General features: G+C 43.6%; 2 protein-coding genes across 2 annotated transcripts; one reads left to right on the forward strand and one right to left on the reverse strand.

Moving 5' to 3' along the window:
- Positions 1-8,289: 8,289 nt before the first annotated feature.
- On the reverse strand, positions 8,290-15,066 carry PDCL3 (phosducin like 3). Its single transcript, XM_058018940.1, has 6 exons — positions 14,994-15,066; positions 13,570-13,699; positions 11,908-11,998; positions 11,107-11,250; positions 10,033-10,241; positions 8,290-8,692 (listed from the first exon to the last, which is right to left on the reverse strand). Exons 1-6 carry the CDS (start codon positions 14,997-14,999, stop codon positions 8,550-8,552), a joined length of 723 nt encoding a protein of 240 aa, XP_057874923.1. The 5' UTR covers positions 15,000-15,066; the 3' UTR covers positions 8,290-8,549.
- A 3,292-nt stretch (positions 15,067-18,358) lies between these two features.
- LOC131096643 (histone H2A-beta, sperm-like) lies at positions 18,359-18,775 on the forward strand. The gene has a single exon (XM_058045113.1). The coding sequence runs from the start codon at positions 18,359-18,361 to the stop codon at positions 18,773-18,775; it is 417 nt and encodes a 138-aa protein (XP_057901096.1).
- Positions 18,776-22,834: the final 4,059 nt, after the last annotated feature.

Here is a 22,834-nt window from a genome sequence, read left to right on the forward strand (position 1 = left end):
TGATTAGATGTGATGCTTTTGTGGACAAGACGTGCATCTGTGGTGATGGGTGAATCAGAAGAGTTCACAGTCAGCTATTGTGGCAAACATGGTGCAGATTTATTCTTCCCAAAGAACAGTCTTACAAAGTTAATTATCTACACACTAGGTTTAAGTGCACTTTAAGGTCAGAATGCAGAAAAAACAAGCTGAGGCAGGTGCATTCACTGCAGCTATTGGAAATCTGTGCGACAAGTTTACACGTGCCTGCAGTGAGACACATTTCAACACACAAATGGCATGCATATCTCACTCTCTGTATTCACAGAGTAGAACTCAACACGGCAAGTGCTGCCACTGGTATTTTACTGAAGCCAGATCATGTCCCAGTCCCAAAGCACTCAGGCACTTCAGGAAGGAAGAGAAGGTCCTTTTCGTGGAGAACACTGCCATCTTGTGCACGATTGCATTTACTTAGTGCCCGGCTTGGTTGTGAGATGACACTGCAGGACTTGCTCACTCTTCCTGCCTCTCATGAAAACTCCAGCAGAGTTCAAGCCCTTGAATGGAGAAGTATCCCGAAACAGCATCAGCTGTTCCGGTCCTCAAGCAATGACAAGATCTGAACTGCTTTCTGGGCTAGCACATTTTTCGTTTTTGTCTGCCCAGGACCTTCAATGAGTATATCTAATGGAGAAAGCCAGCTGTATCACAATGAAGTCAATAAAATGGAAGAGCAGGACTCACAAAGTCCTACAGAATTTTTTGCTCTTTAACAAGTGGAATAGCAGAATTTATTCACAGACTATCCACATGTGCTGGAAGCCATGCAGACTCACTGTAAGTATAGCAACAGTAGAGAACTCCTGTGCAGGAAAACCTGGTACAGATGGACAAATAGACAAACCAACAACTACTCTGGTTTAGCAATTGCCCTCATGCAGTGCTTCATAGCTCACTGCAGATATAAATAACAGAAAAACTTGAAATACCAATGTATGGTTAATAAACAGGAACATGAATTCTCCTGGTGAGGAATATGAGACCCAGAGAAGCTAGGTTTTTATGTAAGGAAGAGCTGCCACAGCTATATCAGGAGAAGCCAATCCCATTACCATGCCTCATCCATTAGTATGTCCTCCTTAAAACACAGGGCAATGAATACCACAGCAGCCTGGGATACCTTCTGCAGAGACATGTGACAGATCAGGCATCCATCATTCTCAGGATTTCCACACTATGTTGCCATCCACACTCTTAATCATCTCCTTCATGCAGGAAGGTCTGCTCCAGGTAAGTTTTTGTCTCCCTGCCAGCAAAGCTGGAGGGTGAGCCAGTGACTCCAAGCACTCCCTGGATCCTGGTGGATCCTGACCCCGAGTACCCCACCAGCTGCCTGCCCTCAGCCAGGGTCCCATCCTCCCTCCCTCTGGTCTGCACACACTCCCCTTTTGATGGGATCATGGAGTGAAATGCACCAACACTGGATGGGGACAATGCCATATTGGAAAAAATGCTCCCAATATTACCAGTTAGATTGTGCCTGGGCCAGTCTGACCCTCGCTGCTGGGCCAAAGGCAGCAACTGCGGTGTATCACCCCAGAGATACCTTGGCTTGCTGGAGATTGCAGCTGGGCACTGAACAAGTCCAGGCTTGTTAGGACCCCGTTCACCTCAGGAGGAATAGCTTCAGGCTATGGTGAAGAGAAAAAGGAGAGGATTCTGCTGGAGGGTTTAATGTCCAGAGGTTTATTCCATGGTTACAGAGGTCTGAACGTGAGCAACTGCTCCAACAGAACAAGGATGCTCTGATCACCTTTTTAAGCTCAGGGACAGGGGGAGGGGAGGTACAGGTGAGCCACCAACCAGGTGAGAGGGGCAGGGTCTCAGGGGAAGATGACACCCAGACAGGCCAATGACCCCCAGGCCTGAGGGGCATCCTTTGAACTTGACCAACCACACCACGCCTTGCTGGAATGCTAAGCCTGATTGACAGGACTCACTCAGCAAGGGGGCAAGGGGGAAGGGAGAGAGACATAGGCACACCTGGGGAAATGACCTGGAAGGCCAAAATGGGACATTACAGCACACCACAACATCGCCACTTCTCTGTCACTGCACAGAGGTGCCCATTCCAACCCAAGGCCCGCTTTCTTGGATAACTCTGTAAGGAAATCCCACATGCTCTACACAGATTTGAGCGACAGTTACAGCTGGTGTGGCTTTGATTATAAAGATTTTCCTCTGATTGAAGCCCAGAGTGATGCATGCTGGTATTTTAGCTGGGAGGATGTCCAGGTGCTCCCTGGTTATCCTACCACCAGGAGAGGAGGAGGACGGGGTGTGTGTGTTTTGCAGAGGGGCCACCAAAACCCTTGGTCACCCTTTTGTCACCAGGAGATGCCTGAGGTGTCAGCTACTTGTCAGTAAAAGGACAAAGAGAATTTTTTTATCCTTCTCCCTTTTCTAGCTGCATTCAACGTGGGACTGCTACTGATAAGCCAGTGATGAGATTGTTCCTCAACTGTATTTAAATGAAATTGATATCTCTTTTATAATACAACACAAATGCATAGGGCAACAGCTAACTTTGAAAATGACACTGTAGTAGTGTTTTTAAACTGAAAATGCCATTTGATATCATAAAGTAGAGAGAAGGCCTGTATTACCCACTGGGCTGGATCTGTAACATGTGCCAGATGCTATGATGCAGTGAGTGCTTACTGTGTCTTATAAAACTGTATATAAACAGTGCCTCTCACCTGAAAGATTCAGAGCTTTTCCTGAGCTTATGCTAAAGACAGCTTTTTAGCAAGCAAATAATACAGCAATATCTTTTCCTAGCCTGAATTGCAGAGGATTATTTTTTTGCCAATTGATTCTACTTATTGAAAACCTGCCTGATTTCTGCTCTTAATGGTGCTCACTTGCTCCCAACATTTCTCCGTGGATCACAGCATGCATCTTTACCCTTTTTTATTCTTATGCACTGAAGTAAGGGAAGAAGTTTTCATAGGTCTGCATGAAATTTCCTCTGTGATTTAATGCTGCCATCCACTCTGCTATCCTGCACAGTCTCCAGCTACATACACAAAGTCCATCTTTTGAGGACAGTGCTTCTCTCACTCTACCTCAACACTAAATATTCCTGAATCCTCACCATAATACAAGCTCTAAAATTTTTCTTTATTTTCTTCACCTTTACCCTTCTTCTCTAGCAGTGGTCAGACTGCTGTTCTAAGCTCCCCATCTGAGCTCCTTTCATCCTGCCTGGGCCTCTTGCCCTTCCTCTCTCCCACTTTCTCAAGGGCTCTTGCCTTCACTTTAGTCTCAGAGGGAGAAGGAAGACAAGAAAAAATAAACTTCCTCAAGCTCTTCCAGGATGAGACCTTTGTTCTGGGCTTGGTTCACCCCACAAGATCTAGTTCACATCTCATTCCTCCGGACTATTAAATTTTCTATCTAGACATAATCAGAGTGAATGCACCCCAGCTGGAGAAGTTTGGGGATGTTTACCAGACAGGAGACCCAATTCCACATCCTGCATGTTCTCCTGGTTTTGCTACATCCCACAAAACATGGGACCCTTTTATCACCAGCACCTTCTTGTTAAAGACTGTAGTTGATGCCTTAATGTTGCAGCAGATCTTTGCAAGTGTCTCTTACTGGGCTTCTCTGCCATGGAGGCAGCCCTCACAATTTCTCTTGCAATCACCTGAGGCCAACATCTAAACCACAGGGAGTGAGAGCCAACTTGGAGGATCCAGGGTATCCCTACTTCCAGCTTAACAGAAATCCTCTGCATATGGACAGATAATTAATGAGGTTTCCCAACAGCCCCAAATGGTCTGTACTAACTCACAGAAGGACAAGCTGCAGTCGTGCAAGAAGGAGTTCAGCATCTGTCTTTGTTGCCCTCCTTGTAAATGAAAGTATTCCCACAGACATTAAAGGGAAGGGGGATCAGGATGGCACATGCTATAGCATGAGTCCATTTCTGAGGGGGTAGGCAATGGCTGTCTGAAAATCCAATACTTGCTCTCACTAGCAAATGCTGTAACTTTTGCCTTTACAAGAATCAGCTTTGTGTTTGATGGAACACTGGAATGACTTTTTGTAGGAGACATACTGCAGCAGAGGCTTACAAGTATGCATAATTACATACATCTCATTGTCCATTATTAACTTTTATATGGACTGCTCTTCCTTAGATCACAGCTCCTTCCTTATTTAACATTTGAAGTGTTAAATAAAACAATTTCAGAATTACTTGATATTTTCCTGACATTTTTATCAGACCTCAACTTCTTCAAATTCACATGATGAAGTCCTGAAAAATTTGGCATGTTGTCAAGAGATGAATTTTTTAACATGGTATATGAAAAGAAGTTATATTGTTCATCAGTCTCCCACAGACGCCTGGAGAGAATCTCTTGCTGAGAGTCTCTTGCTGCTTCTTTTTCATTTTTAATGGTTCTGCCTTCCACAGGAGGGAAGGAAGCTTTTTCCTGCATCACAAGAGCCATCTGCAAGTAAAGAGACCTAAGAAGTTCAATACTTCTTTTTAATTCTGTGAAGAGCTAAATACATCAATAAAATACTTTATGCCTCCTACAACTCTTTGATGACTGAATTAACTAAATGAGATTGAAATGAGGAGTGATTTATAATGGGTAATGAGAAAGGAGTTCAACAGCCTTCCAAACAATTGACAGGGAATATGTTAGTTTTAGCAATGACAGGGAAGCATTCTCCTTTGATCTCAGGGAGAGTAAAGTTTCTTTAGACATGATCCAATCCCAACAAATATGCAGCAAAATGTTCATATAAAGGTGAGGGATTTTACCCCCTCACAAAAGAAGAGCTACTCCAAGTCACTGACGTTTCTGTTAGAAGTTTCATTTCTCATTGCCTGTGGAGTAGATTAACTTCCCCAGATTTCCAGAGCATAAAGACAAATTATTCTGAACTTGAGTTTTTAAAACAGGAACAAAAAGTACATCTTAACTTTCATGATAATCAGTGTAGATCAGAATGACTTTCTTCACGAACACTACAAAGACAAATACTAGTGCTCACTTGTCAGGCTGAGTTGTGGCTTAGCATTGTGTGCCCATCCTGCACTGGATGCACACACTCAGCTTTCTCATAGTGAGCCATCTCACCTAAATCAAATTGCTTCCAGCAACAAGGCCAACCAAATATCCACCAGAGCATATTTGGAGAAGCAGGTGGTAGGACAGCCACAAGGAGGAGGCAGGAGAGGCTGAGCTGAGCCCTGGGGAAGTAGGACCTGGCCAAAACAGGTACAGGACAGCACAGCCATTCAAAGGACTCTCCTCCATTTCACCTTCTGCAGCCACAGTCCTGCAGATGCCTCTACCTATGTACAGGTCCCCGACTGTGGGACCTGACTGGATTCAGTACCTGGAGAACTAGCAGCTTACCCGGCTTTGCCCAGCTTGCACAACACCTGGCTCTCCCTCTGCAAGTGCAATTGATGTAAAACACTGCTGCAGGTTTGGTGAGTCCATATTGTGAATAAAAGATTTGGTGGGGGGGAATCAGAATGGCAACTTACCCAGATCAGGAACCTAATGCAACTGATTACATGGCCTGGCTAAGCAGCAGACTTCAGACTTGCACCATAAAGAGAATTCTTTTTTTACTAGTGGTGCACTTACATTTCACACAAAAAACTCCAATGGCAAATCATCTGCCTCCATCTACAGCCCAAGGTTACTTCCCCCCCTCCCACCACCCTCTGGCACGGCTGCAGTGTGGGATGAGTCAGGGATGCTCTCACAGCAGTGTGCAGGACAGTAACACCCACACAAGGCAGGGATGCTCTCACAGCAGTGTGCAGGACAGTAACACCCACACAAGCCCCAGCACTATTTACAGGATCACTGCCTCTGATTTCTCCCATGATAGCTGACAGAAAGACCCTTCTCACACCGATGAAAAGTGAACATTGATCTGACACTAACTGTTGGCAGGCTGCAAAAATATTGATGGTGCATTTATCAACAGTGCCCCAAGCCTTGGCAAATGAGAGCTCACCCTCTCCAGTTATTTTTCCCATTATATTGCCCCTTGCCCCTTTCTGCAATGTGTATTAACTGGCTGTTTTGGTTTGCTATGTAGCAGCCAGCTTCCTTTAAAGCTAAAGCTCATTCCCTTAACTGTGTTTCCACAGCTCCTGCTCTGCCAAAAGTTTAAACAGACCTCATTATCTGCTTCCTGCAGAGACCTAATTTCTACAAAAGGCCTTGGGCATGGCAATATGATTGGCAGGAAAAATAATAATGTTACAAAAAGCTGTTTTCACACCTAGCCAAAGAGTGAGAAGCATAGATACCATTTGAAATGATGCTCCATGTGAGTCTCAGCAGCTGGGCAGGATATTCAGCCCCTTCTGGTTTGTGATGATTCTCACATCTGCCCCTTTCAGCATGGCATCCTCCAGTGGCATCCCCCAACATTTCAGCAGATTAAGCAGTAGAGGATAAAAGATGGAGGTCAAAATGTCTCCATTTCTCCTGAATTGCTGCTCCAAAATGCAGCTACCAATGAAACTGCAAGGCAGCCCCTGCTGTAGCCCTGACAGCAGGGAGCAGGCACTCTCCCCCTCCCCAAGGCAGGCTCCTGCACAAACCTCCCAGGCAGACCAGGTCCACTTCTTTTTGAGGAAAGACAAACTGCTACCTGGGGGTGCCACACATCATTCCCAGGCACAGGATATCTGGCTGCCCACAGCTAAGCAGCCTGGGACAACCCATACCCAGCCCTGGTCCTCTTCAGAACCTCAGTCCTCTCAGTGCTCCAAGAGCTCACAAACCCCATTAGACCACACAAAAAAGGGGAAGACAGCTGTGATTTTAAGTCCCTGCTGGGGGACTGTGAAGGAAACAGTCTGAAGTCCCACCTCTTCTTCTTATTCACCCTTAGCTTCTCTAGTTTTCTCCAAAAGGAATGCAGTCCATGTGATCAGAGGTCACTCAAAAGCACAATTCAGAGTGAACAAGCAAAAGATAAGCAAAATATGCAGTGTAGGATTCCACAAAGAAGAAGAGTCATCCTTTTCCTAGACTGGAAAGTTGTAGGTGAGCACAGTGAAGCATCAAGTCTGCATTTGAGATAGCCATGTATCATGAGAAGAGGGCTGCTATGTAATAATATTCAGGATCTATCAGCTTCTATTGTGCTGCATTTGGCTCACTCACACAAGATCAATATTTTAGCTACTCTGCCAAAAAACACTAAAAGAAAAGAGACAAGTGAAACTCAAATCACCATTCACATCTCTAAGAGGAAGCTCTCCACCAGGATCTTACAACCTCACCTGAAAGAACAGTTAGTTGCTGTTTGGATTTCACATTGATTTGTTTTAGAGTGCCAGAATCAGGCTTGAAAGTCACTACAAACTAATAAAAATTTTTTTTAAGTAACACTGCTTTTTGAGTATAGCATTGTGTACCATCCATCCACAGAATCCATCAGCAATACAGCAAAATGTCATTGGGGCAGCTTCAGTAGCAAGAGCTCTTGGAGACTGTTAGCCTGAGTGTAGACCAACTGAAAGTGCAGGTGGACATTAAATCCAACCCAAAGTAATCAAGCAGCTCCAAATATCAGCAGATCTATAATCAAGGTAGTAGTTAAGTTTATGCTCTTCTAAGGCTTCAGTTATTATTACTGTAGCTGGAAAATGGAAGTCTTTAATGTAGCAAGATGTCAGTTCCTCAAACATCATCCTCCCTCCCATATGGCAGTGGCACTACTGTAGGAACACCTGACTTCTGATCTGGTTGAAGAAATCAGCAGTTTCACACTTGAGCACCACCATCTGGAATTTTATTCTGCAATTAACCCGCAAGACGGTGCAGGAAGTTCAGCCCTTGTGACAGGCAAAACATTGCTGCTAACTCAGAAGTGGAGCTTGGGACTCAGCAGGTCCCAGGAGAGGCTGGCCATCCTCAAGGCCTCTCTCAAGATGCCTGGAATCCCAGTTTACAGCCTCATGCTGTCCCTCTGGTGCCAGCACATCTCTGCAGAGGACCACACACCACCTTGAGAAGCCCCTGCATCATGGGTACCACCCCTCAGCTCTCTGTGAAGTCCAGGCTGTCAGAGCACAGTGGGCTAAGAGATGGTCCATTTAAGTGCCATAAGCAATTATTTGAGACAGCTATTTAGATTTGATTTGTACAACTTTAGCTTGTTAAAAACAGTGCACTTACAACCACTTCATATTTCAAATTTTTTAAGAAGCAGCAATTTACTATGAAAATAATAACAAGAGACCTATTTGTACTCATATCTGTATTTTAAAACCTTTGAGTAAGATTTACTCAGACTTCACTATACAAAATGTCTTTCAGCATCTTAAGTGAAGCTGCAATTTTTAAAAAAACAGAAATGTTTTTACTTTCTAGAGGTTTCCAGAATGACTGTCTTGAAAGGCCACCCTTCTGGGGCTCAGCAAGGCCTTGAGGAGTGTCTCCAGTGCCTGAGGTGGGAGCACTGGCTGCCAGTGCACTGCATCAATCTGGCTGCAGATGCAGGAGTTAGTCATCCTCTGAGTCACTCTCCCCTCTGGCTGGGACACAAGCCCTGATTGAGGACATGAGCTGGTCCTGGATCTGCTTCCTGGGGTTCTCTTCGAGGTCTGTCTTGATGGCACCCGACTCAGAAATCTTCCACTCCAATTCTGTGCAGTGCAAAACAAGAGTCATGAATGCAGGGCAGCAAACTGGAGAAAGCCCATCCTTGGCTCCTCAGCTAACTTCCCTCATCATCCTACCACCACCACCACCACATCAGGGCCCTCCTCCTCTTCATACCCAGATCCAAGCTCCTGGCCTGTTTACCACACCAGCTCCATCCAATCCCTCCTTTCCCAGTCCCTAGTGCTGGCACAAAGGTCAGGGTACTGCTCTGTGACAGTGACATCCCCAGTGACACCCTGCTCACCTTGCAACCAGGAGTGCAAAAGAGGTGATGGATACCAAGCAGCAGCTTTAGAGGCAACTCTCCCAGTGAAAGTGAATTCTACCTCCTTCTAACCACATAAGGGCAGAAGACATGTTTGCACATCTATTGCCAGTGAAAGAATACTGCTCATACTTTACAGCTGCTCCCATCATATACTGAGCATATACAATCAGAAGAGGCAGGGAATAAATTTAATAAAGGGCAAAAAATTGTGGAAAAAAATCATTTACACATCTGAATTACAGGTATTTTCCAGAGACATACCTTGTAAATAGAATTCACCCCTTTGCCTCTACATCACACACTAAGTATTAGTTCCTTAAGACAGTAAAGAGAGACTTCACCACCAGCAGTAGGCCCAAATTGGAATGGATTGCTTCCCAGAAGTGGTAGAAAATCAATACAACACATTCAGTTGAAACCATTCTCCTACTGCTGCTGATAATCCTATCATCAAATCTAATTTCTTTCAGATATTACAGAATAATGAACTCAACCTCACACTTTCTTGAATCTTTAGTGGAAGGCAGATGTGCTTAGGGGAGAAGGAAGACATAAAAGAAAAGTGCAGAAATGTCAGTACACAGTATTTAATTGTGACTTAATTCAGTAATCACAGTACACACTTTCTGTGATTACTGAATTAAGCTGACTCAGTCAGGGACAGCAGACAAACATATGCCATCATCTTGAAAATGTAACAAGGAGCCCTACAATCCAATAGGCAAGTGCACAGATTATCATATCACTGCTGGCAAGGGCAGTTGTTCATGTCCCAGACACTCTAAGAACATGCATGGGTACTGTTTACCCTTTAATATATCCAGCAAAATTTGTTTCACCCAACACGGGGCACAAATACTTGCACACACAAGACAAATACCTACATGTTGGCCTATCACTGCTTTTACAAGACAGCATGTGGTTGAGCCATAGGGGGGAAAAAAATGTAGTATCATTTTCAGTACCTCCCTTCTCTTCCTATGCCTCATTTCTCTCATTCCCAGCAATGCAGTTTTGCTTTTCCTTAGGAAGAGCAGAGATGCAGACACTCACCATCCCTTGTCAGGTTCATGCCACCAAACACCAAGGGCCCAATGAACTGAGCTTTGATGTCTCCCTCCAGGTACACAAATATCGTGGGCAGGTTCTTATCGGGGTAGTTGGGAATGCAGGTGGTAGAGATAGCTTTGATGAATTTCACATCTCTGAACTTCTTTGCAAGCCCACTCATATGTTGATTTATTAAGGCACAGAGTGGAATTCTGAGAAGAACAGCAACAGGCACACAAAAGGAGAAAACAAGAGACAACTTAAAAAGTAAACAGCTCCAGAAGAAAGGTCAGAAATATCACATTGATGACTTTCTGCAAAGACAAAAGTAGCAAAAGCAACTTCTGTGTTTCAGCACTCAAAGGAGATCAGCACCACTGGAGATTTTGGTGCATGGTGGGTTTTTTGTCTTAATATATTAATAATGCAACCTTCCCCTCTACCCCCTTTGTATTCAGGGAAACTGGTTAATAAATTTAAGATACTTAGAAGGTGCATGAGCAGGGGCAAAATAAAAGCAAAGCTGCTTCTGGAAGAAGGTATGCAAATGATCAACACCTATGAGGCAATTAGAGACCAAAAAACAACAGCAAGTATTCATAACAATTCCAAAAAAAAAAATCTAGCAACGTTAACAGACCTTTTTGACAAGGTTTTCTATCATGGTGACAGGACTGCAAACCTTGCTCACTTCATTTGTATGCCACTAGAAACCAAGCTAAATACACATTGATCCTTCCTATTCACAGCCCCTTGCATTTGATCCAGAATAATTTCCAAAGCTTGGATATTTCAGTGGCAGCAGCTACCTCAATGGAAGCTGTATGGTACACCTCTTGCTGTGTTGTAGAGATGTATAAAAAAGCCACCTCATGGTAACATCATTCTAGAATGAAGTTCAGCAGTCTTGTCTCAACAGTATTAAAATTACTAATTTGTTTTTATTATAATTACTAATTTGTTTTTATTTCTTAGAACTCCAAAATCAGTCCTTAGTTCCACAATAACTATACATTTACCTTGCACTTTCAGCTATTGACAGTGCAAGGTTTAATGGTTTAAAAAAAGAAATCTTACCCTTGTTTGTAGAGGTGTAAGACCACCCATATACCTTTTCCAGCTTTTGTAACTTCTTGAACATAATCTTTTCCCGAAATCTCCAAGACTTCCCCGAATTTATTCTTCATTTGAGCTGCCTTCATTTCTGCTAACCTTTGCTGCCTGGATAGCCAGGAATGAAAAAGACATCCTGTGAATAGATGCATTTCTTTTGACAGAATGTAACTAAAAGGAGCTGGCTGAGGCCCAGACATCAGAGACAAATTACAAACTTCTTCTAACCCCAGAGCAATAAAAGCAAAATGACACAGTACATGCCCTTGTATTTGCATCATGGGCTAAAGCCACGCGCAAGAAGTAAATCTGTGATTCATGAAATGCCTTTTTTTTTTCTCCTTTCTGGCCTCACTAGACTTTTCTTCTCCAGATAATACACTACCAACCTAAATGGCAAAAGCCATGAGAGACATTACAAGATAGAGGGGAAACCAACAATAATTATGCAAATCTGCAGCACCTTAATCTCATTGACACAAGAATTAGGAAATACTGGAGGTGATTTTCAAAGCTCTCAGGATCTCTGGCCATACACTCAGCAGGTGTACATTATCTCTGCAAAGCTGGGCTGTAGATAAAGGATACTGAATTCAAAAGCTGTTATCCTTTTAAAGACACTTAGAAGCTCCACAAGAGACCAGAAACACAACCCCCTTCTTCCATCATCCTAAAAACATCCTTTCTCTTCAACAATATCTAAAAGCATATAAAAGAAAGACCCTCCAATTATCATTAAAGCCAAATTGTGCAAGCTGTTCTGACCTGTACATTTCAATAGCTCTCTCATCTTCCTCATTAAATTCATCTTCATTCTCTTCTAGCTCTTCCAGAGTCATGTCCTCATAAGTTTTTACTAGAATAGAAGAAACATTTAATCAGCAAAAACCTCATTCCAGGATTAACACTCATTATCTTTCATCAGTCCAACAGAATTTATTTACTCTAAAGACAGATTAATAGGAAGTATGCAGTGAATTTTTAAAAAATATTATCTTAGAACAATAGAATGGCTTGGTTGAAAGGGACCTTAAAAATCACCCAGCTCCAACCCTCCCTGCCAAAAGGGACACCTCCTACTAAACCAGGTTGCTCAAAGGCCCATGAAACCTGGCCTTGAACACTTCCAGCAATGGGACATCCACAACTTCTCTGGGCAACCTGTTCCAGTGCTTCACAACCCTCACAGCAAAGAATTTCTTCTTAATATCTAATCTAAGCCTACTGTCCTTCACCTTAAAACCATCCCCCCTTGTCCTATCTACCACTACATGGTCTCAAAGTTGGAACTGCCTTTAGGAGTTGGGACTTCAATGATCCTTGTGGGTCCCTTCCAACACAGCATATTCTATGGTTCTATTCTATGATTCTAAAAAGAATATGCTAAAGTTCTCCCCCAAGCCTTCTCCTCTCCAGGCTAAGCAGCCTCAGCTTTCTCAGCTTGTCATTATTATTCCTACTGGATTGTTAGGAAGTGTTATGTGCTTTAGACATACACATGGAAAGAATATGATGGAAAAGGCCTCTGAGCCGAAGGCTGCCTAGACTAGCACCCCACTACCTGCATGAGCTTTCAATCTTAGCAGCTGCAGCACAGACATGCACCTGGCAGATTCCCTTTGCACTGCTCCTGTTTCAGTTTTCAAATATTTACTTCCATAAAAAGTAAATGTTCCTGTGCTGGAAGAATCCATGTGCTCAGGAATGTATTTGTTTGATACCACTAACAGCTGATCACCCTGCACAGATGAAGCTTTGGTATCCCTACAGACCTGGAAAATGACACACTGCAGTCCTGTGGGGCACTAAGCTTTGAAAAAGAAGAATTAAATTTAAGGTAATCTGAAGTAATGAAGTCCTTGGAAATGTTTTTGTTTAGAGGCCTGTGTTTAAAAAGGAGAATGAGTACCCTTATCCCAAACTCTCAACATCTAACTTTCAAGATCAATATTCAAATCTATATATCAATATTTAACTCCTAAGAGTTCTCCAACAGCATCACATAATAAACAGACAATAAGTGTTACAAACATTTATTAAGCACAAACACCTGTGCCTGTTTAAAGACTAAAATAAATAATTTGAAGACTAAAGTCAAATAATGCAGAGTATTCCTGAATGGTGCCCCATATCCTCATAATGTTTCCACATGGAAATTTTCTGTAAGGTCAGACCTGTTTACAGCTGTGGTGGTCAAAATGGTCCCATAGTATTTACCTCTCATTCCATCCTTCTAATTACACCTTGGCTGAAGTACGCTTATTCCTAACAACAGTAGGAATATAAATAAAGTCACTTAATTATAAGAAGCTGAAATCACTTTGGCTGTGTGGCACACAAAATTGTTGGTCATTTCTTTGAGAAAGCTTCCCCCAGGAGCCATTCCAAGGCTTGTTCTGCTGCTGCCTGAGTTGGCTTGTCACTCACCCAGAGATTTCTGAAGGATGGCAAACTGCTCCTCTTCCTTTGCCCGTTCCTGTTCCTCCACATTTTCCTTTGGAGGAAGGATCCCTTTCTTGCGCAGAATGTCATTCCACTCCGTGTCTTTATTTGGATCCTAGAGCAGAACAACAAATGGATGATTATTTATTCAAGGTGAATTTTATCACTTCCAGAACTTAACACAGTTGCTAAACTGGTAACTGGATGGATCCTCCTGACACCGGGCTTCTTTCCAGCCCCAGACCTGCAGTACCCTGAAGACTGACTTTGTTTTATTCCATTCCACTCACAGCACATACAGGAGGTCTTGGCTGGGTACCAAAGTTTGAAGCATTGCAACCACTGCTGCATCTCTCACAAAGTGAGACCAAAGGAGAGGGTATTAACTGGGTGACAGAGCAGTGTGCTAACCTGAGGGCTTCCTTATAGACCCTCAGCAGGACAGGCCACCAAATCAAGGGCCACTGCATCAGGAAGCACTAGTGACATGACACACACAGACACCAACCTTATGGACTCAGTACATCTCCTTGTCAGATTCAAGTCAGAGTGACTGTATAAGTGGTTAGAGATAAGCAAGCCATTTCTGTCAGCCAAGCCCATTGCTAAGGATTCACATCTAAATCTACAGCTAGACTATTCCTGAGATTTTACTGTAAAATAGTTGCAACAATCCTGCAAAACAAGGCCAATACCCCCCTGCGTATTGGTGAAAAGCAGAGTAGCTGAGTATGAAATTTTCCTATTTAGCAATTTTAGTTTTTAAAATAGAAGAAATCTCAGTGATAAGCACCTATAGGTTACTTGTGCTTCCCTGTTGTCTTGGCCTAGGTCCAGTTTAGAAACTGAACACACCTAGTGCTTTGCTATAGCTTGTATCAGCACACCTTACACCAGGTCTGTTCACAGCCATACAACTACTTCTCTTCTCTGACTCAGCCCCAGTACTTATGGACTATCCGGGACAGGAAGGGAGGGGTAGGGGGCAGAAGGGGAGAAAAAAAAGAAAATAAAGAACAATGTAGCTCAACAAACATAACGCCAGACTTTTTTTCCCCGTCCTGACCGTGGTCACCTTTCCCTCAACCCCGCATTTACTATCATTTACTATCGCACTGATGCAGTGCCTGAAACGCCGACGGTAGTGAAATAAGTACCGTAGCTGCAAAGAAAGCAACAAACTGCCACAAACGCAGCCATGGAGCTGCCGAACAGCACCGCCCCGTGACAGCCGCCTCTGCCCCGAGAGAGCGGCACGAACCCGGGCCGCCCCAGGCCCTCGGCCGGGGAGGGCGGCCCGTGGCTGCCGGCGGGCCCAGCCCAGGGTGCGGCCCGGCCCGGGCCCTGGCGGGCAGGCCCCGCAGCACCGCCCGCACAGGCCGGAGCGGGGACCGGGGGCAGCTGCTCACCTGCATGGTGCCGGCGGGGCCGGGCCGGGCCGGGCCCGGGCAGCGGCGCTGGGCAAGGCCGGGCAGGGCCGGTCCCGGCGTGCGCGGCGCGGCCGGAGGAGGCGGCGCTCCCGGCGGGCGGGCCCAGCAGCGCCACAGCCGCCGCTTCCCGCAGCGCCTAATAAGGATGGTCCCGGCCGAGGGAGGGCTGGGGCCGGTACGGGCCGTCAGGAGGGGTCACAGAGCGGGTGGAAGGCACTCTGAAGATCGAAAATCCATCCCCCTGACATGGGCAGGCACACCTTCCAGTAAACCGGGTTGCTCATAATTTGACATAATTTAACATATTTCCACACAAGCCCCTTCCAACCTGACGTGGAATAGCCATGCTTGAGCAGGGAGGCTGGATAGGTGACTCACTGTGGTCCCTTCCAGTCTTTTTCTGTGATTCCCCATAACTTCTGTTTCCATTTCACTGGGCCTTTTTTATCTGTTTGCATTTCATACCCTCCTTTGTTTCCCTACTGGTTTATCTTCTTATTTCCTTTCCCTGATCTGTTAAAAAATTAAATAAATAAAATAAGCAATTAAGTCTATATTATCTATTCTTACTAGGCATAATCAGGTGTACTTGCAGTATTCCTATGATTGGATGATAGCCAACTGAAATTACCAGAAATTTGTCTCTTCATAGTTACTTTTATTTCAGTTTTGAGTCCGTGTTAAAGTATAACTCAGAAAACACTGAGAAGTGTGTCAGATGTGGTGAATCACATCCCATTCCAAACAAACAGACACCTAGGCTTGCCCTTTCAAAGAACTGAGCAGATCTTTTCAGCTTGCTTTTCAAAGACACATAGCAGAGGGAAAAGACCTGCTCCTGCCTCCCTTCCCCTCCTTTTATGCTCCAGCCCAATGGATAGCATGCTTACCCAGATCTCAGTCCCCATAAAAGAGCCCTAAAGAATCTCAGCTCTAGCAAGGGGCTGAAATGAAAATTTAGAAGCCCCACTTCCACGTATTGTAATGTTTTGGGCATCCCATTAGCAGCCAGTTATTGTGGAGTGGGCTTGCCACGTTCCCTGTGCTAAATCCAGGTCACTGAAGGGAAGGCACAGCCACCTTTTCTGTCTCTGAATTCGGAGAAATGACACCTGTGCTTTGAGAGGATGCCAGTCCTCATGGTGAGCTTTTGGACATGCAGAGGATGCCCCATACTGGTTGTTCAATGCCCTGAGGTGTCAGGAAACTCAGTCTCACTCAGCTTAGACTGAGTGCTCATCCTTGTAGGAAAAATGGGTGAGTGCCACAAATGCACATGCTGTGAGGCTCTGACCCACAGCTGATGTCTGGCAGGCAGAACCAGAGGCTGAGCTGTTCATGACAGTTTTGTTGTCTGAGTATTTTGCCAGAGCCTGTGCTTCTGGGAGTACCTCTGGTTTAAACAATCATCTTCTGTGGCTGCAATACTGTTCACACCCACGGCTCTTGTATGTTGCTGGTTGGAAGCTACTCTGAGTGCCAGAAAATGAACACAGAAAGAGCATGAGCAGGAAGCGAGCACTCATTTCTTTAAAGGCTGCTCAAAAATATTCCTTTGCCTGAGGTGAGATTTTTGCCCAGGTGAACAAAGAGGAACTAGTCAAGCACTCTCAGCACCAAAGCCACAGTAAACCGTGAGCCCCATCTGGGACAGAGTTACCAGAAGAGGGGGCAGAAGCCTAAATCTTAGGAGCAGCCCCATCACATCACTTAGTGGGGCTCAGACACATTGTGAACCAAGCATGACTCTATGCAGAACACATCAAAAGCAAAACACAGTTTCTCCCTCCCACCCAACTAAAAATATATTTACAAAGCCCATTTTCCCTATGCATTTCTATCAAGCTTCAGCAGGAAGAAGAGGATTGCTTTTACACATAGCGTGCAGACAGAAATACTCCAGCCAGAGTGGGTGAGAGCTGGCAGTGCCACAGTGAGGCTGAAATAGAGCTATGGCTCAGCCCCTGCAGACAGCCAGCCTTCTTCCCCCGGTCCCCAGCCAACTTGCTTCTGAGCAGCTGTAATGTATTTCTTCATTTTGCCCCAAATAGAAATTAGGTGAGGGAAGATGAAGCACATGTGTAAATGACTCATTAATGACCCAGATGACCTGCTGGTGAGGAGAAAAAGTTGCTAATAAAAAGGTTCTGGGCCTAGGGTCAACTGTATGTGATGTGTTTGTGCTTGGGTGCAGGTTCCAGCAAGGCACAGACTAGGGGAAAAAAAAGAGTTTTTGAAGGTAATGTGATGTACTTTTCATTTATAATGTATTGTAGAAGATTTGAGGTTATGTGCTTTGTGTTATTTTGTAAGTTAGCTGCCTCTATTATACAGTATGACTGTACTGTGAATAATTTGGAAAAAGTATTGCCTAGTAATAGGGATAAGGAGTTATAAGGGCTTAGTTTGCTCAGATTTTATTAGCAGCTGGGTTTTTTTTTAAGTTTTACTATCTTTTCCACCTTCTTTTCAAAGCTTATCCTGATTTTTTTTTTTAATAGTTACATCTTTCACTAAAAACCCTAAATATTAATGTAGTGATGGGTGTTTTTGTATGTTGTCAACAGCTGTGCTGGAAGTTAACTGTCCTGTTTACTGATAGACTAGAAATATTATTTAAATAAGTAGTTTTGCTACCCCAGTTGTAAGAGTATTATAGCTGGGCTGAATTTCCTTCATCATGAGATAGTAATTTCTATTCTTCAGTCTGCATTGTGCTGTCCAAATCAATTTATCCTTTTCCTGGTACAGAAGACCTCCAGTAGTATTCGCATAGAACCCAGAGAATACAGCTTAGGGAATTATTTAAAGCTGTGTATGAAAATCTCCTGGAGTATTTTGGGTATAACAAGCTGTAGGCTGCAAGAATTTTTCCATTTTTGGATTTGAAATGGAGGGATGTTGTAACTTGATAGTAGAAGTTATAATGCAGATTGCTCTTGAAAGAAGAGACAGGCCTCAAGTTAGCTTTGAGGTAACAGTTTTAAAAAATCTTGCTGAAGAAGACCCACCTTGCCTCAATCCTAAATACACTCCAAGTAGCAGGGGAAAGCCTCTCTCCTTTTGAGCCCTTCATATCTAACTTCACTAACCCTTGACAGGTTTCGCTATGAGATCCTTCTCCTAAAAGGCAGGCTGGAAAAGGGCAGTAACTGTTAAAGTTTTAGCTCTGGTCTTGATGAACTGTGGTGTGTGGTGAGCTCTGTCCTCAAGCAGAGAATGAGCTTTCCCCTAGATGTGGAAGAGCAGAGCTGACCTTGCTGTTGCCTCCTCTTGCTGTCCATTAGCTGTAGCGCCCAAGTGCTTTGAAGACCTCCAGCCCTCTGTGTCTCCTCGCTGCCGGAATGTCTGGACGTGGAAAGAAGCAAGCAGTGGCTGGCAGCCCTAGAAGTGCATCCAGGAAGAGCAGATCAGTCAGGGCAGGTGTGCAGTTCCCTGTGGGCCGTGTCTACAGGTACCTGCGGAGCGGGAACTACGCCACCAGGATTGGCTCTGGCGCTGCCATCTACCTGACTGCAGTGATGGAGTACCTGACTGCAGAGGTCCTGGAGCTGGCAGGGAACGCTGCACGTGAAAACAAGAAGACAAGAATCCTGCCCAGGCACATTCTGCTGGCTGTGAGAAATGATGATGAGCTGAACAAGCTCTTTACCGGTGTGACCATTCCTCAAGCCGGGGTTATGCCAAATATCCTTGCTCAGCTCCTTCCGAAGAAAACTAATGCGAATGTTGCTTCTCAAAAATATGGTGGCAGCCAGTGAAACTTGCTTTTCCTGGTCTGGTCTGTGCACTTATGGATGCTGGGACTCAATAGCACTAATTTGTGTGTGTTTACTTCTTTGTCAAGTATTTTGCCTGCTAATTTTAAGGCATTTTTAAAGTGTGTAATAAAGTTTCTAGAATGCATCACTGTTTTCCTGTTCTTCCATCCATGACAAAAAAGAAAATGAAATTTTAAAAAATAGCCTAGCATAGCACCTGGGTAACTTTCTAAAAAGTCCAGTACATGCTTACTTTTGAAAACATGTTGCAGCTAAGTGTTGTGAAGCAGGGAGAAGAGTCAAGACACATGCTGCTGTTCCTGTGAACTTTTCTTCCATCTAGCACAGATTCATTGTGCAATTAGTTCAGTGTCTCAGAGGATAAGTCTGCTTTAGAGGTTAGTAACCCTGTGTCTTTAAAGTCTTATTGCTGATAAAACCGTAGTGAGCATCTGCTCCATCATTACAGTAAGTCTCTATCAGGGCAAAGCATGCAGAAAGTGGTGGAGCCATGTCTTCTCTCTTAGCACAGATGACAAATTCAGTGTTTTTTCCATTGTACAAAGTTATCAAGAACTTGAGAAGGGGTCTACTCCTTCTTCTTCCCTCCAAGTCTGTCAGTTTTCCTCTATGGCTTGATAATTTTTTTTAAATAGTCATTTTTGCATCTTTAAAAAATAAAATGATCCTTCTATATTCAGGGACATTTAATTTACTTTGGCTGTAATTAACAAGCAACAGTTCCTCTTAAAGCAAACTTACTGTGGTATCTGCTTTATAGCATATTCTTCCTCACAGCATACTCACTGCCTTTTTCCTCTGTATCAGGATGCTCTCTGCTGGGGCAGAAGACAGAGAAAAGGGTCAAGCAGAAGTTGTTGAGAGAAATAGTTCTGAAGTGATGAAAAACTGTGAGATGTGAGAATGGAGATGAAAATGCTGTAAAAATAGACTAAGAGATACATGAAGGAAAGAGCAGCATAAGTGTCAGCAGGAAGTGAATGTAAATTTTGTGTGAGGTAGCATTTCACAATAGAATAAAGCAAAGAGTAATTCCCTTTTTGGCAGGAGGAACTGGATGATACTCTTTTGTTTACACTATAAAGCTTGTCAAGCAAGAAGAATGTCAGGATACTTTCTGGCTGTTCTGGCTCTGTGTTTACACCTGCTGTCCTGTTACTTACACAACAGCACTACTGATAATTTTTAGACATATTCTTTCTTCCACAACACTTGTTAAAAGTTAATGCAGCTCATTAAGCTTTGAACCAGCCCTGGCAGGGGCCACCAACAGATCAAATGTTCTGCTGCTGAAGAGGAAACAAACACGTTTATTGCTCTTCACAGCTGCCTTACAACCTATCAACAGTGAAATTATAGATCCTCAGAAGCCTGGGGCTAGAACAATGAGAAAAGTTGGTTTGTTGTGGGGTTTTTTTCTTACAGGTGTTTCCACTCTGAAAAGGAAATATTGCAGAACTCAGTTTTAGCACCTGGTTTTGCAAAACATATGCTGAGGAGTACTTTGACATTTTCTGGAGTAGTACTAATTACACTGATAAATAATGCATTAATGTAATCAGAAAACTTGTTTTCTTCAATGATAAAGTATCTTATTTGATTATAAGGTAAACTCTCAACAAATATTACTTGTTTGTTATGGTCATCTATGTCTTTATTTGTTCTAAACATAGGCATTGGGAACAAGTTCAGACACATACACAATAAACACTTGGCTTCCTTGGAAAGTTGGTATTGTATCCAGATTGATTAATAGGCACTCTGGATGATTTTGAACAGAAATGCACAGAGTATCATAGCAAAATCTTGAGGCTAAGTAGCCATGCCCTTTTTTCACAAAGGGGGAAGATAGAAAGGTGTTATCTTAGTAGTGAAGATGCTTAGCTTCATATGCACAAGTAGGCCCCTGTTCAATAAAGTGCTTGGTAAGTATGGAAATCATATCCCTAGGTCATTCTAATGAAATTGTGATAAAAACTTTCTTTCATGTAATACAGTATAGGAGAGCCTCTTCAAACCTCACATACAATAGCAATAATTTTGCTTGTTCTCTTGATCACCAAAGTGCTCATTTACTTTGATGAAACAAGACATTAATTGTATTGTACTTTTGCACATGACTAGTTCTCATGTCTCATTCTATAGGTTAAACTTAGCTCAGTCACCTGTAGCTGAGGCTGGTCTGTGACATGGTTACAAATCAAAGCAAAAAACCCATTCAAAACACAGCTCCTCTGGCATTTCTCTTGTTACTGATGCTGCAAAACACATTTATCTTGATGTGGTGTTACTTCCTAACTCAGTTATGCCATGGCTCCAGGGTGTCAAGGAAAATAGATGTCTTCAATAACACCCATTAGAGAATGTGTGTACATGGTGCTCCACAATTCAATGAAGTGGTGAGCAGATGGAAGCATGGGGGTGAAATGATGCCTGGAAAAGCTCTTCTGCTTTTACCTGTCTAGAAGACTGAATGCTGTTGATGAATGTTTTGGTTGTGCAGGGTGCTTGTAGTTCACTCTGCACTGAGATTTGTGTGTTTATAAGCTCGATATCTTCTGTCACCTTCACTTTCTCTGTAAGGAGAGGAAACATCCTGAGACATGGCCTCAGAGAGTCTTGTCTTGGTGAGCACAAGGGATGCACAAGGTCTGAACCCATTCACTACCCAAGCTGGTCAAGCCCAGTGCACTGTGGAGAGGGGTAGGGCCCAGAGTGCCTCTGCTTCGAACATCCCAGATTTGACGCTGGCCTTGCCCTCTGCTGACCGGTCCCAATATTGCAATTCCTAACCCCCGTTGTCCTCTTGGAAGTCAAATGCTGCTCTTTTGAAGGAGTAGTGAATTTGTGTTATAATCTGCGATTGTCCATAGTCTGTGGAACTATGCAGACTATACAGAGCTGTGAAAATGAAAGAAATGATGTCATATAAGACTACTGATAATCAAAGGCTATTTTTGGTGGTTTTCATGTAGCAGAGTCTCTGGTGTTCCTCCTGGAGAGGCCCTGCTGCCCAGCAGGGTAGGTGGCTGTGGCACATCAGTTCACACCAGGGTCATGAGAGGAAATATGACCTTGCTGCTGTGCTGAATGAGGCTCCTGACATTTGCTTCTTTTTGGATGGATCACATATGATTGCCTCTGAGTGCTCTGAGGTCAGTTCATGCATGTTCTACATTTTAGCATTATCTGCTGGAAGTTCTAGTCCCTGTTTAGGTATTTTTCTGGTGGATGTTTAGACAGCTGTACTCCAGACGTCTGTATTTATGTGTAGGCATCTTTCAGTGCCATGATCCAGCAGGTACTATCTGAATGGCTGTGTAGTAATCCCTGGGTGCAGAAGCTTTGTAGTAAATATATCCAGAATTCTTTTCTTTCAAGTTTGCCTTATGTTCTCATTCAGACTTCCTCTACTGATCTTTCAGCAGATTGAAGGCTAATAGGGAGATGGTACAAGGTTCTTTGCACCAGAGAAATGTCAAAACTTTAGGTGGTGAATCATAACCTGCTATAAGATCAGTCACATTTTTTGTTTTGTACACTGGAAAAAGTCAATCCAGAAATGACTGAAGGAGACTTAGTAGCTTCTTCTAGTTGTTCAGTGCAGAAATCTATCAGAGCAATAAAGACAGTTTATGCAGTCCAGCTCAGTCAGAGATATGTTTCTACCCTGTTTAATAAGGTAGAGGAATGGCAATTGCAATGTGGCAGTTATCTGGAGCAGGTAAGTAAGTTTTAAGAGTGTTAGCCCCATAAGCAACAAGTAGACATCCTAGGATCACTGATCGACTCTAAAATCCCAGCAAATAAGTAAACACAGGCATTGATGACAGGAATGATGAGTTTAAAATTAGGCATTTTATCATTCCTCACCTCACACTTTCCTTCTTGCAAATCAACCCCACTTCATTCAGAGTTTGAACTTTCCTTGACCTCTGCCTTTCCTCTTTGCTTGTTGTTCCCCTCTTTCTTCTCATGTATTACTCTGTACATGAACCCTTACCTACATTCAGCAATGCAACCCCTGCCATGTAACAA

This window comes from Melospiza georgiana, chromosome 2 (assembly GCF_028018845.1).
Source record: "Melospiza georgiana isolate bMelGeo1 chromosome 2, bMelGeo1.pri, whole genome shotgun sequence".
NCBI lineage: Eukaryota > Metazoa > Chordata > Aves > Passeriformes > Passerellidae > Melospiza > Melospiza georgiana.